This window comes from Crotalus tigris, unplaced genomic scaffold (assembly GCF_016545835.1).
Source record: "Crotalus tigris isolate CLP2741 ecotype Arizona unplaced genomic scaffold, ASM1654583v1 scf7180000019042.1166422, whole genome shotgun sequence".
Taxonomy (NCBI): domain Eukaryota; kingdom Metazoa; phylum Chordata; class Lepidosauria; order Squamata; family Viperidae; genus Crotalus; species Crotalus tigris.
In genome coordinates, this window is record NW_024097339.1 from 593,691 (window position 1) to 607,280 (window position 13,590).

At 39.6% G+C, this 13,590-nt stretch overlaps 1 protein-coding gene across 1 annotated transcript; it reads right to left on the bottom strand.

The window, feature by feature from the left end:
* Window positions 1–906: 906 nt before the first annotated feature.
* Window positions 907–13,052, bottom strand: TMX1 (thioredoxin related transmembrane protein 1). Its single transcript, XM_039358632.1, has 8 exons — window positions 12,757–13,052; window positions 11,213–11,328; window positions 8,156–8,201; window positions 7,720–7,848; window positions 6,047–6,092; window positions 5,788–5,889; window positions 5,630–5,699; window positions 907–3,766 (listed from the first exon to the last, which is right to left on the bottom strand). The coding sequence occupies exons 1-8, from the start codon at window positions 12,930–12,932 to the stop codon at window positions 3,600–3,602; spliced, it is 852 nt and encodes a 283-aa protein (XP_039214566.1). The 5' UTR covers window positions 12,933–13,052; the 3' UTR covers window positions 907–3,599.
* Window positions 13,053–13,590: the final 538 nt, after the last annotated feature.

The window sequence follows — 13,590 nt, forward strand, 5'->3', positions numbered from 1 at the left end:
GCCAAATCAACACAAAAAATCTGCATTGTATAATACTATATATATCAAGACACAAATTGAAACAGAAATTACACTGCAAATGAGGAACTGTATGATTACTGACATTGTTAATAGGGCGTGCATCACTTTGGAAATAATACAGGAAATATGCAGTGCGTAGTTTTCTTCTGCAGCTACAGTATAATCTTGGGGGGAAATGCACCTGCTTTCAAGAGTTGCATAGTAAACATAATTGGGGGTGGGGGAGTTTGTGGAAAGGTACCAAGAAATTTTCTAAATGAAGAAAGAGTTGAATCTTGATTTCCCACATTTTCTCATGTGGTTTCAACTAGAAAGTAGAATTAAAAAAAGTTTCAAATAGACAACCAACATGCATGGTATGCCTTTCAATTATTGACATGTGCACTGAAATAATTGGTTTTTTTTAATTCTATGAAAAAACTAGAATAATCAACTATTTGAGAGCTTCATAATTAGTTTAGTATTCATATTATTCCTCAGGAGATGCTTTAAACCTTTTCACTAATAATTGTGCCAAAAGAAAAGGTAACCCATTTCAAAGTTGCTACTATCTGTGTTTCCCTGAAAATAAGACCCCGCCTTATATATTTTTGGCTCCAAAAGAGACACTAGGTCTTATTTTCAGGGGGGATGTCTTACCATGGACCACCACAGCCAGGCCTCCCAGGCCCCGACACCTGTTGCACCGCTGCTTGACTTCTTCAGTGGCCACTTGCCGTTACTTGCAGCTGGACGTCATGTGGTGCATTGCGCCATTGCCTCTGCTCGTGGCACGAGGCCACATGATGCTTTACGCCATTGCTGCCTCTCACAACGGCCCAAAGCTCTGTGCCGCGAGAGGCAGCAATGGCATGACCCTTAAAGAATGATCAAGCTGCAAATAAATAAAATTCCAGACATGGAGATAACTTTATTACTTGGAAATGTTTCCTTAAGGGGACAAAAAACACTTACCAATTATAATGAACATATTTAGCTTAACAGCTGAATACTGAACATGCTTTTACATCCTTGGAAAATTAACAAGGGCTGCTAGTCTCTCTTTAAACTGGCTTATTCAAAGACTAAACAGATGAATAATTCCTTCATCACAGCATAGTCCTCAGGCATGACCTCCCTCATCTCACCCTTTTTCTCCTGCATATCTGAATTTGTTTTAAAGGTTATTTAACTGCCAGCCCACAAATGTTGAACAAGCTGTAAGAAAGGACTTTTTGACTTTAGACTGCTTATGTATTGCCTGCTCTGTAAAAAGACAACTTTTTGCAAAAGGAGAGCATAACAAGGAACAGGTAGGTGTAGAACTTTATCCCCCCCCCCAGTGTGTGACAACTTACTCTGCACTGAAGGTTGCTTTCAGAGGAGGAAGTGCTGACCAGAGAGACTGTTGAGCTAGAAGCACAACAGTGAAATCCAGATGTCTGCTACAGGGAGAAGTATCTCTAGTTCAAGAAAACCTCAACTAGCTTCTGATTCAGTGGAGCTCTTAGGGGCAACTGCAGCAGATGAGTTGCTAGCAGGAATGCCCTGGAGGTTAGCAGCCATTTCTCATAAACTGGACTGAACAACCCACTTCCCCCAAGAATGACGCCAGACTGCTTTCAAGTACACCTACTGATTCTCCATATAGATCACGTTAAAGCAAAGATGCATTAACTTCAATGCTTCAGTATGAAAGTCCCATTTGCCAGTTTGTGGCCATTGTGAAACAAGAACTGGCACCTGAGAAGCTTGTTTCAATCAATTAACACAGACTCGGTTAAATGTAAGACAAATAGACCAACAGCACAACCTCTTTGCATATCTTTGTCTCAGGTGCTGAATACAAACAAGACACTTTTCAAAACTGCAAAAAAATATTAACTGAGTCAATTCTTTGTGGCAGAGGCAAACACACCTATACAGGAGCCAAAGAACCTGATTCCCAATGGCTGGAAGACCTTTTAAGGAAACAAGCAAGCTGGGGAGGAGATGGCTGTTTACTGGCCAGCACCTGATTTTTAACATCTTTGGAAGAAAACATGAATTTTTTTTTTTTGCCCATACAGAAAATGCAAACGGAAAAACAAGCAATGCTATAATCTGTGAGTTCCCTGTTAGTACATCGAAACTCGGGCAGGGTTCAGAAAACAATGACAAGTAATTCCTAGTTTTCAGGAGAATATAAAGAAAGTTTTAAGAAGGGAAAAAAGATTATTTTATACAAAACTAAACTGCTCTAAGCCTGCTTTTTAAGCCAATTGCACTGTATTCTACTTATAAGCTAAGGCCTTTGCAAGGAAATATCCTGGCTTTTTTAAAAAAAAGCTTTTCAAACTTAAAAAAAATCTTATTTTACTAAAGCTTTTCAAGCTAATCAAAAAAACATGTAATTTGTCAACATATGGTTAAGGCAGACTAGCCAACTATGTCAAGTGACCATTGAGTCTTCCTCCTTGGGGATTAATTTTGATTAAGCAAAAATATTGTCAAAGTGGCTTTTTGTGATACAAAAAGAAGGTAATGTCAGAAAATTTTCTGAGAATGTTGTATCTTAGGAAACAGAACTAAAAGGAAACAAATGAAAAATGATAGCTACCAGAATTTCTTGGCTTTGTGGTATGCTGATGGAAGTTGCTGCAAGAATCCATATGTCCTGAAATACTGATAACAATGAAAATTTATTCAAAGATCTAAGCAGAAAATTTCATCGGGGAAACTGACAACTATGCTAACAATGGCATCCCTCCCTACAGGATTATCTAGTAAACTTCTCTTAGTCTTTAAGCTATTAGGAATAGCTTAACTAAACTAAACTAACTTTACATGATTACTTCTTTTTCCTGCCAATTAACTGCGTAAGAAGCTTGATGTGCCTAATCAAGCAACATTGGGAAACAGGATGGAGTTCAAGCCAGGCAAAAGGGATACTTTGGGCTCTTTTGCTTTTGAACAATTGCCTCTCACATAATAACCTCATAAACAAAAACAAAAAAAACTCTTTGCCATGGGATCCAGGGGTTTTTTTGGTGGGGGGGGGGGGGGAGTGAATCAGCTGCTGTTCAAAAATCTGGGCCTCAAATCTTCCTGGATTTTTAAAATTAGCTAGAAGGGGTTTTTATTATTATTATTAGTCAGAATGAAAAGAGCCTTTTGTATTTTTGCACTTGGAAAAGCAAACCTCTTGAGCTGGGATCCAAACGAGGAATGAAAGAAAACTTTTTCCTTCTGGGTTATTTCTATTTGGAGAGAAAGGTTTCGTCAGAAGGGATCATCTGCTTTTTGGGCCCAATGTTTGTCCCAGCACTGCAGACTAGAAACTGGGAACTCATCCAAATTCTGGAGTTCACTGTGCCATCGGCAAATTAACCCTTTGCACCTCCCAGACCTGTCTCAGGGAGACATGTAAAGCATTTCCATCACCACACTTTAAACTTGTCCCACTGAAAGATTCAGAAACAGTTTTTCACCATCTCAAAACGATGCTGAGTCTTGATTCTCTTGAGAGGTAGAAGAGGAGGACTTCCCCTTCCTCTCCTGCCCACCTGCATATTTGAACATCAGGTATCCACCCAGGAACTCCAGAAAATGGGCAGGAGCTATGACTGTTCTGCTTCAGAAGCTGGTTTTGCGCCGCGTTGTCTCACTGGGTTTGGTGGAAGAACAGGGTACCCTGGATCTCCACGGTCCATTCCACCATCAAGATTGACTCCATCAAGTTCTTCACTTTTTTTTTTCAAATGCTGAGCAGATTCTGGTAGCTTTCCTAAGAAGAGAAGAAAATTCAGCATTGCCATTCATCTCTTTAGATCAGAGGTCCCCAACCTTTTGGGCACCAGGGACCAGTTCCGTGGAGAGACGTTTTTCCGCAGATCGGAGGATGCGTGGTTTTGTGTGCTGCCTGCATCCCGCGGATGGGGTTTTGCTTGTTTGTGCGGACCAGTTTCTGGCATGCCGCGGCCCGATACCAGTGCACAGACCAGGGGTTGGGGACCCCTGCTTTAGGTGGTGAAGAAGCAGGGCGAACAATTTGCACATATGGTATGAAAGAGACTACCCCTACCCACTCAAATATCTTTAATGGTATCTCTGGAGTTCCCAGAAATCATGCTGCCCACTTTTAACAAAAAGATTGGATTGTAATTACCATTAAACTCAACTTGCACAACTTATGCTAGAACTGTGGAAGGTAACAATCCAATGGAGTTTAGAAACACTCATTTTAAAAACAAAATTTGTGTGGGATTTTAGTTTCATTAATGCAAGTGTTACATTCCGGTTCTGCAGACGTCATGCAGCAAAAAGCAACTTGCAGAATACCTTAATGGTTCTTAAAACAGAGTACAAACGTTAATTTGGTTTTAAATTCATGCCAGTGGAAATCCACTCATAGAACACTTTCACTGATAAAAATGTGATTAAAGACTGTCAATTTTCACTGATTTTCCTCTGCAATTTTATATAATCACTCTAGAACCAGGGAGTTTGATGATCCCTGGAATAGAGGTCCTGAGTTTATAAAGGACAATAAAATGGCTTTGTTTCCCCTCTGTGAATGAGAGGGAAAAATACATGATCCTGGCCCTAGAGAGACAGTTGCTGTAATAGTTAAGTTGCTAGAGCATAATCAGGCTTCAAATCCATCCTGAACTATGGATTGGGTGACTTTGGGCCAATCTCTTTTGCATAACTTCATTCCTGGAATTTGCTGCGTAGATAAAATTAAGATTCCCAAGTACTGAATTCATGGAGGAAAAGTAAGATATGAGTCTAAGAAATAAATAAATTACTTCCCCTCACTTCTGTCTGTGAGCAAAGTAGCAACTCAAGATTTAAACCATTGCATGGATAAGATTCCGATATGAATTTTATAAGGCTAGGTAGCATATGCCAATCCTAAATATAAGGGGTGGGGAAAAAACTGTTTGCTAAAGCCCACTCATGATTTCCTGGAGCAGTGAAGTTTACTCTAAGACTGACACTTGCTAAAATTTTGATCTTCAGCTGGGTCCTACTCAAGAGAATGTCATTATTTCTTCTCTTACTTTGTATTCTTCTTTGTGAGGAGTATGACTTTTAGGCCACAGAGCATCACTGTTTTAAGTTGCATAACCTTGTTAGGACCAGAAAGTTAATAGCTGATTTTTATCAAACCTGGGGGAAGCTATTCCCTCATCTTCAGTAACCACTAACGCATCTTCAGACAAAATCGGAAACCTTGTGCAGCTCTTGCTGAATCCTTGCACTGTTATTTAAGATACCCAGCCAGACATAATAGCACTTCTATCTCCTTTTAAGCAAACACGAGAGTTTGCTTAAACTTGCCTCCCTCTATTCTTGCTGGTTTAGGAATAAGAACTAAGAGATACACTTGGTCACTGAGTAGTGCTGTTGAAAATGGGCAGGGCTAAGAGAAAAAAAGTTAAGTGCCATTATTTAATTAATAGGCAGTTTAATTACTTAGATGATTTATGATTTTGGAAAAACTTGGGTAACATACTAAGGCAGGAAAATAAAATGAAAAACAAAGCCAAACAAAGGTGATAACTTCAAGACTGGCTCGATGCTTAAAGCTCCCTTTTCTTGTCTCACTCCAAGAAGAGATGCACTTGGCATGCAATATACTTACTCTGATGAAGGTGCTGGTGTGGCCTTTGCTTTTTAGAGGGACAAACACAATCGGCCAGAAACACCATGATCTGAAAAGAAAACCAACATTCTTCAGTATTGCATTCAAGCTTTAACTTCTCCTTTTAATTCTGAGTGCAAAGAGAAATGTTTACTTACAAGGCCTAGCAGCAGCCCCAAAAACAAAGTTATAAATGCAAAAATTGCATAGGATCCCCAGTGTGGTATACCAAGGTTTTCTGTGAAATAAGTGTGACATTGCTGAAAGGGAGAAAAACAAATTTGAAAATTAGCTGGACAGCAACTCTGTAAGCCATCTGGAATCACCACGAGTGAGTTAGGCAGCCATATATATATATTTAATAAATAAACTCAAACCTAATATCTCTTCTGACTTAAAGAATGATGTGGTACGTACCCTAATCCACATGGAAAGCTGAAATAAGGCAGACATGCTGCTCATCCTGCAAAGAAATAAGGGGTAATTCTATAACCAAAGAGGCAAAAATAAAATTTACAATTAAAGAACTTTCAGTGGATTTCAGTGATCTAAGCAGCCCACTTGGGATTCAGCATTTAACTTCTATTACAGTTGTTCATGCAATTTCCATCTGTCTGCAACGTAATCAATTCCCACGTTTAACTATAAATGGAACCTAATTGTAAATGATTCCTATTGGAAGAAAAATTGGAAGACACCTAAAGAAATCAATGTAGAAACAAACAGTTTTCGGCAATATTGAAAAGAAGAAAAAAAGGGGGGGCTGAATAGGAAAGCCCTATAATCAAAGGAGAAAGTATGGTATCACACAATGAGCTTGAGACTTGCAAAAAGTTCCCAAAACAACCACAAAAGGTGATTGGGAGATGTATCTGAAATGATAGATTCTAAATCTCTTATGAAGAGAAAGGGATGAATTAGTAACAGGTAAAAAAGAGAAGGCAAACTATCTTAATTAAGATTTTATATCTGTTTTCACTCTGAAGGGAAACAAAACCTTCGCTGGCTATCATTTTGCTACTAGTGAGATAAAGGAACTGCAACTCAGATATACAAGGAGAAACATTTAAATGAACTCAAATCTTTGAAGCCAAATGAATTGTGTTCTTGGCATTGAAAAAACTGGCAAAGGTCCCATCGCAAAGACTGCAGGAGAACAAATGCCCCTATCTTCAAACAAGGGGAGGAAGACAACACAGGGAACTAAAGATCTCCCAGTTTGATGTTTTACTGGGTGGGATCCTCAGACTATTAAACAACATATCTCTGAGCCATGGATAGGAATATAGCAATAAGAGACAACATGAGTTAGACACAAACCAAATTAAAGTTATGTCTTTTTGACAGAATTACTTACTTAATGCATTGGGGATACGGCTTGGACATAGTGTACAAGGTTGACTCAACCTTTCATCCTTCTGAGGTCAGTAAAATGAGGACCCAGATTGTTGGGGGCAATAAACCGCTGTAAACCGCTTAGAGAGGGTTGTAAAGCACTGTGAAGCGGCATATAAGTCTAAGTGCTATTGCTATTGCTACTATAACCTCAGCTAAGAATTCAAATGTCATCTTTTCTTTTCAAACCTAAACAGACCCAACTTCTCTTCAAAAGATTTCTAGTCCCCTGACCATATTCATTGACTTTCTTTCTCTGAACTTATTCTATTTTTTTAAAGTGAGGTGCTCACAACTGGGCCCAGTACGAGGTGGTAATGGACCCATGCAGAATAAAATGCAATGACTGCCTATGACCTATTTTGTTATCCTAAGCATCTTAAAGAAAAAGAATGAAAATATAAAATAATTAGACTCAATCAAGATCGTAACTATTTTCAGAAATCATTAGTTTAGATCTTAACTTGGTGTCAGCTTCATAAATTATTAAACTTGGTAGGACATATACATACACATACATACATGGGGGGGGAACAGTTAGGGTTAAAATTTCCCAGTAACTTGCCTAAATCAGTGCTGAGGACTACAGTCATCATCTGTAAATTAACTAGATTCATCTAAAGCCAGAATTCAAGTTTTTTTGTATTTGTTTCCCAAGCCTATCAGGGAGTAGAAAGATTCCTGCTGATACTTACAGAAATGAAGATGGTCCAAGCCATGAAGAAATAGGCTCAACAGACTTCCATTCTTGCTCACTGATGAAATTGATAAAGTCACTTTTAGTTCGGGAACCTTGGTACCGTCTAAATTCTCCATCTTTACAACTGTCCAAAATAAGAGCCATGTCAAGCACTTAAAATTCTCTTAATTTCTCACCTAGCAACACTATAGACAAGGTTACCTGATTATTTATTTAATATCCTGCCTTTATTACTTTTATAAACAACTCAAGATGGCAAACATCTAACATTTCTTCTTCTTTCTATTTTTCCCACAACAACCCTGTGAGGCGGGTTAGACTGAGAGAGAGCAACTGGCCAAAAGTCACCCAGCAGGCTTTTATGCTGGACATGGGACTAGAACTCCTGCTCACAAGAGTTATAGCAACTCAGTTGGTTTTAAAGTACTTACTGGTAAATGGTGGGAAGTGCTGTTATGACAAACCTTCCACTTAGTCCTATATAAAGATCCAGAGAGAAAATGAGAGTTAAGAGTTCGTTATAGTAGATGTATTTCAAGGTAATCAGTCACAAATACATTAACTTTGCTCAAATTAAGTTTCCTCATTTTAATTATGCATACAATTGCAGGTGACTTTTTTAAAGAGACAAAGGTTAAAGTAACATTATTGAAGACCATACCACCCCATCCCATCCCCATCATCCTATAAACAATCTATTACCAACAGCCATACCCAGAACCTGATCAGTAAAAACCATCTGTTTCTTATATATTATTTTTATGAAAAATTCAACAGGCAGACAAAAATGGAACTGGTCAGAACTTTCCAGAGGATAAAATTGTTTCACTTTTCAAACATGTTATCAGCCATTACCCTATTCAGTTCATAATAAAGCTATTGAAGAACTATATTCTGTTACCAAGCTATTACATTATTCCATTTTCCCAGGACATATCATGTTTTTTTTTTTAAAGTTGGAACAATAGCAGCACACATAATGTTTCAGCAAATCAACAGTTGTTATTGTTTCTATATCACAAATAAAATTGGGAATTCCTAATTCCATGTAATTTGCACCAGGCTACATAGTTCACAACAGAGGAATAATTCTGAATGCAAAACTTTCCACATATAACTCTCACTACTAAAATTATATATCTTATTAAAGACTTTTGTTCCAAAAAACTTTCCTCATCAGTTTGTCAACTAATTAGGTGGTTCAGAGAGATAAAGTAGAGAATTCATAATCCTATTTTATTTACCCTCAGTGCAGGCATGCTAGTAGTCCAAACTGACTCCTGAAAGAGTTTCCAAAATTAATTTACTTCTCACTAGGAAATTCCCAAAAAGTTTCTGAAGAATTATCAGCATCCTCAGAACACAGTGTGAAGCTATCTGATGGAAAAAGCCTGAGGCTACATACAATTGCATTATGAATACACTTAATGTAAGTTGCCTACAATTGGCACCAGAAAAGATGGGCAGCATATAAAGGTAAAGATTTTGCCAATCCAGTCAAGTCCAACTCTAGGGGGGTGCTGTTTATCTCTGTTTCTTAGCCCAGGGAGCCAACACTGTCCAAAGACACTTTCATGATAATGCCAAAGTACGCTGCATGCTGTTACCTATATCTACTTATCTACTTGCATTTGCATGCTTTTGACCTGCTAGGTTGGCAGGAGTTGGGGCAAGTAATTGGAGCTCACAACACTGCATAGCATTTGGGTCTTAAACCCAGGTAAGCTAAACATCTTTAACCGCTGAGTCATTGCGTCTCTATGGACATATAGGTTGAATAAATAAATAATAAATAAAAGTAATGAAGGCAAATTTCAGGTTGGAGAAAAACCTTGCAACTATTATTATTATTGATCATCGCACAGTCAGCCAGATGTTCAGACTGGATTTCGCATTTTGTCTACCTATCGAGTCCTTACCCAGGACCTGAGATAGGCAGATGTGGATGTTTGATGGTATTACAGATATCGTCGCAGGATGGAAGTAGTTTATTTATTTATTTATGAGACTTATATACCGCTTTAAGTGCAAGCACTCTCTAAGCGGTGTATACCAGTAAGCAATGTATATATATATATTTACATCGCCCCCAACAATCTGGGTCCTCATTTTACCTACCTCGGAAGGATGGAAGGCTGAGTCAACCTTAAGCCGGTGAGATTTGAACCGCTGACCTGCTGAACACAGTCAGCTAAAGTGGCCTGCAGTACTGCACTCTAACTGCTGCGCCACCTCGGCTCATACATTTCCTAGTAAGGCCGCCTTTTGCAATTGACTAATAGCGAATTTGTCAATGCCAATGGTGCTCAAGTGGTGCTCCAGTTGTTTTGGGATTGCACCCAAGGCGCCTATGACTATTGGTACTACCCTTGCTTGCTTTTGCCAGTCTTTCTATTTCTATTTGTAAGTCTTTGTATTTTGTTATCTTCTCCAGTTCTTTCTCTTCTATTCTGCTATCTCCAGGCACTGCCACGTCCACTATCCAGACTTTTTTGTCTTTCTTATCGACAATTGTTAAGTCTGGGGTGTTATGTTGCAGGTGCTTGTCTGTTTGAATTTTGAAGTCCCAGAGCAGTTTAATTTTATCATTTTCTATGACTTTCTCTATTTTATGATCCCACCAGTTTTTGCTTACAGGCAAATGATATTTTTTGCAGATCTTCCAATGCACCATTGTTGCTACTTTGTCATGCCGCTGCTTGTAGTCAGTCTGTGCAATCTTCTTGCAACAGCTTACCAAGTGGTCCACTGTTTCTTCAGCTTCTTTGCATAGGCGGCACTTACTGTCTGTTGCTGTCTTCTCAGTTTTGACTTTATATGCATTTGTCCTTAAGGCTTGGTCTTGTGCAGCCAGAATTAGTCCCTCGGTCTCTTTCTTCAATTTTCCTGCTCTTAGCCATTGCCAGGTCTTGTTATTATCTGCTTTCCCAGATGATGATGTTGATGATGATGATTATTATTATCATATGGCATTGTTACATTAACCAGGAAACTATGGTGCTCATGCATAGTAGTGGTTTGACTGCCTATTTACCAGCTCTTATCAAGTAAATGCTTGCACACTTCCCATGGTGCACCACATGAGGGCTAGCTGGCTTCACACCAGAAAGATGAGTGGCTTTTCCTGCAGCAACATCTGAGTCCCCCTCCCTCCTCTGGAATTGCTTCACAAATGGGAAGGAAAGTTCAGAGACAGCAGAAATCTGACTGACTGCACTGACTGCCTCAATTCATTTCCCACCAAAGTGGTACCTATTTATCTACTCCTATAGAATATCCCTTTGAACTGCAAGATGGGCAAAAGCTGAGGCAACTAATGGGAGTTTACTCCTCCACACACTGCTAGGGCTTGAACCAACGCAGCAGAGACCATCTCCAGCATCATTAAGCCACTGAGCCACCGCACCTCAAACTTGCAACTGTGCATAACTTACTCTAAAATAATAAAACATACTTTACATTATTCAATTCACATTGAAAGAACTTACCTGGCTGTTCTGTTACATCTACTTTGGCAATATTCACTTCAAGATCCTCGCTCCATTCGGCAAAACTTTCCCATTCTGGCTGTAAATTCTGACAGGCAGGACACCAAGGAGCATAGCTGAAAAATAAATGCTATGTAACCAACTGTTATACAAAGAAAAAAAAAACCTTTTCTTTCTTATCTGAGAATAAAAACTGCAGGTATTTTGGGGTATATACTTGCTATATATTACTAATATGATTTATGGAAACTGTAGTTCCTACCATCTGACTATTATAATAGAGCGTAAGAAATATTCAAAATTAAAAGGGATAATTTTAAGGGAAGAAGTTATGCCCTGCACACAAAATCTTCCTACTTTGTTCTTTGGTACATCTAATTCAATGAATATAAAGTTGTGATAGCTAAAAAAGCCTCTTTGCTCAAGAATTTCAACATAGGTAATATTCTAAAGTAAACAAACCATTGAGGTTCTCACTCAGAAATACAAAGCAGCTTGCAGCCATAAAACCTTGATCAACTTCACTGGATTCTATGACATGCCTTACAGGGCTGTTTATTACATTATCTTCCTTCATATGACAATTCATTAACCTTATTAAAATAATAGGAGGCATAATGCTCTTGAATACTGATGGAGTATTTCAACAACCATGTGCTAGAGATGTATTCAACATTCTGTACATTAACTGTTTCAAGCACAAAACAGTTTTAGGTGATTTGTGCCAAATCAAAAAACTCATATTTTGGTCCATGCATGGAACAAATGAGCTGTTTTGCCTGCAGTCACAAACCATTGGGAGTTGGGGAGGGGGAAGCATATACGATGGTGCTGATGGGAAGCAGGGACTCCTGTTCTTAATTGCCTAGACTGGATGCACAAGTCAGTACATTGGCAGTGGCTGAATTGAGGGAGAAAAATGTGATATATTGCACTAAACAAAGCATGGGGAAAACAGGGCATTTAGGGTTTAACACACTGAAAGACACCAGTCTTGGCCTACTCATTTTTTATTTCATTCAAAAATTGGAACTATGTGCTTCTGCTTTCACTTCCGCAGAATAATGGCTGGCTTGAAACAGCAGAGTTCCTCTCACTCAGACATAGTACGCAGAAACTCCCCTCTCCAAAAGAATTACCAAATCAAGGGTACAAAATTCCCCTTGACCCACATCTGTCAACTTTGGTTACTTTAAGATGCATGGACGTCTATTCCCAGTATTCCCCAAGCAACATGCACACATAAGCATGTAAGCCGGCTGGGGATTCTGAGAGTTGAGAGTCCACCCATCTTAAAGTAACCAAGATTGACAAACACTTCTCATGATCATTAGATAGATAACCCCAAGGAGGAGATAGGAGGATCAAAACATCCTGTTCTCCTGGTGGACGAGTGAAACAGAGCGAAGGAGACTAGCGAACGGTGGAGCGGAGTAGCCCTGAGCAGTTCTCCTTTCTTGAGGGCTGGATTAGATGAACCCTTGCGGTCCCTCCCAATCTACGATTCTGGGAAAAGAGCTGCTTCTCCGCCCTCGAGGACTCACAATTCCACCATCCACTCGCCCTGCAGCAGTTCTTGCCACGCTCCGTCAGTCAGTACTTTGACTTGATTCCTCCCGGCCAAGGCGACACCCGGCGCTATAAGCAGCAGCATCGAGGCGAGCGCTATCCGGGCAGACCTCGCTGAGAAGGCACGGAGAGGAATCACGACCGCCATCATCTTGGACTATTTCCGTCTTAGCAGAGTGCCAGGAAACCCAATCAGAAAGGATGCCAGGAAAAGGGGCGACTCATCCCTGGGAAGCGACCAGGCGCGCGTGCGATTCCTCACTTCCGCCGCCCGTGGTTGTGATGGTCCTGCCTCCCGCCCCTGATTGATATGTAGAACAGCGAACCAATCACAGCTTGCCTCGGTTCTTTCGCCCCGCTCTCCGCTTCTCCCTTCTGCTTCCCCTGATTGGGAGCGGCTTTTACAGTTTGGCAGAGTCAATGTTACTCTTTTGCCTACTTTTCAAGGCGACCGAGCTGCAGAACCAAATTAAAATGAATAAAGAACTGCTATAACGAGTCACTTTTTTCTTTTAAAAGGAATATATTATAAAACACAACATGTTTTTAGAAATAATATTTCCCGTATTTTCCCTTTATTTAAATGGGTAGACATGACATTTCTTCATCGGTGGATAGGGTATTTTTGCTTGGTTATGGCTAATGAAATGGAATGACTTAAGAATCTTCCCGAATTCCTTTTCCAAATTCCTTCTCCCAAGTGTAAGTGGGGCCTTGACTGAAGGATCCTAATGTTCCACAGAATACAGTATTTCAAAAACCTCTGCTTCGAATTAACAGGAATCTCCTGATTATACTGGCTTGAGATA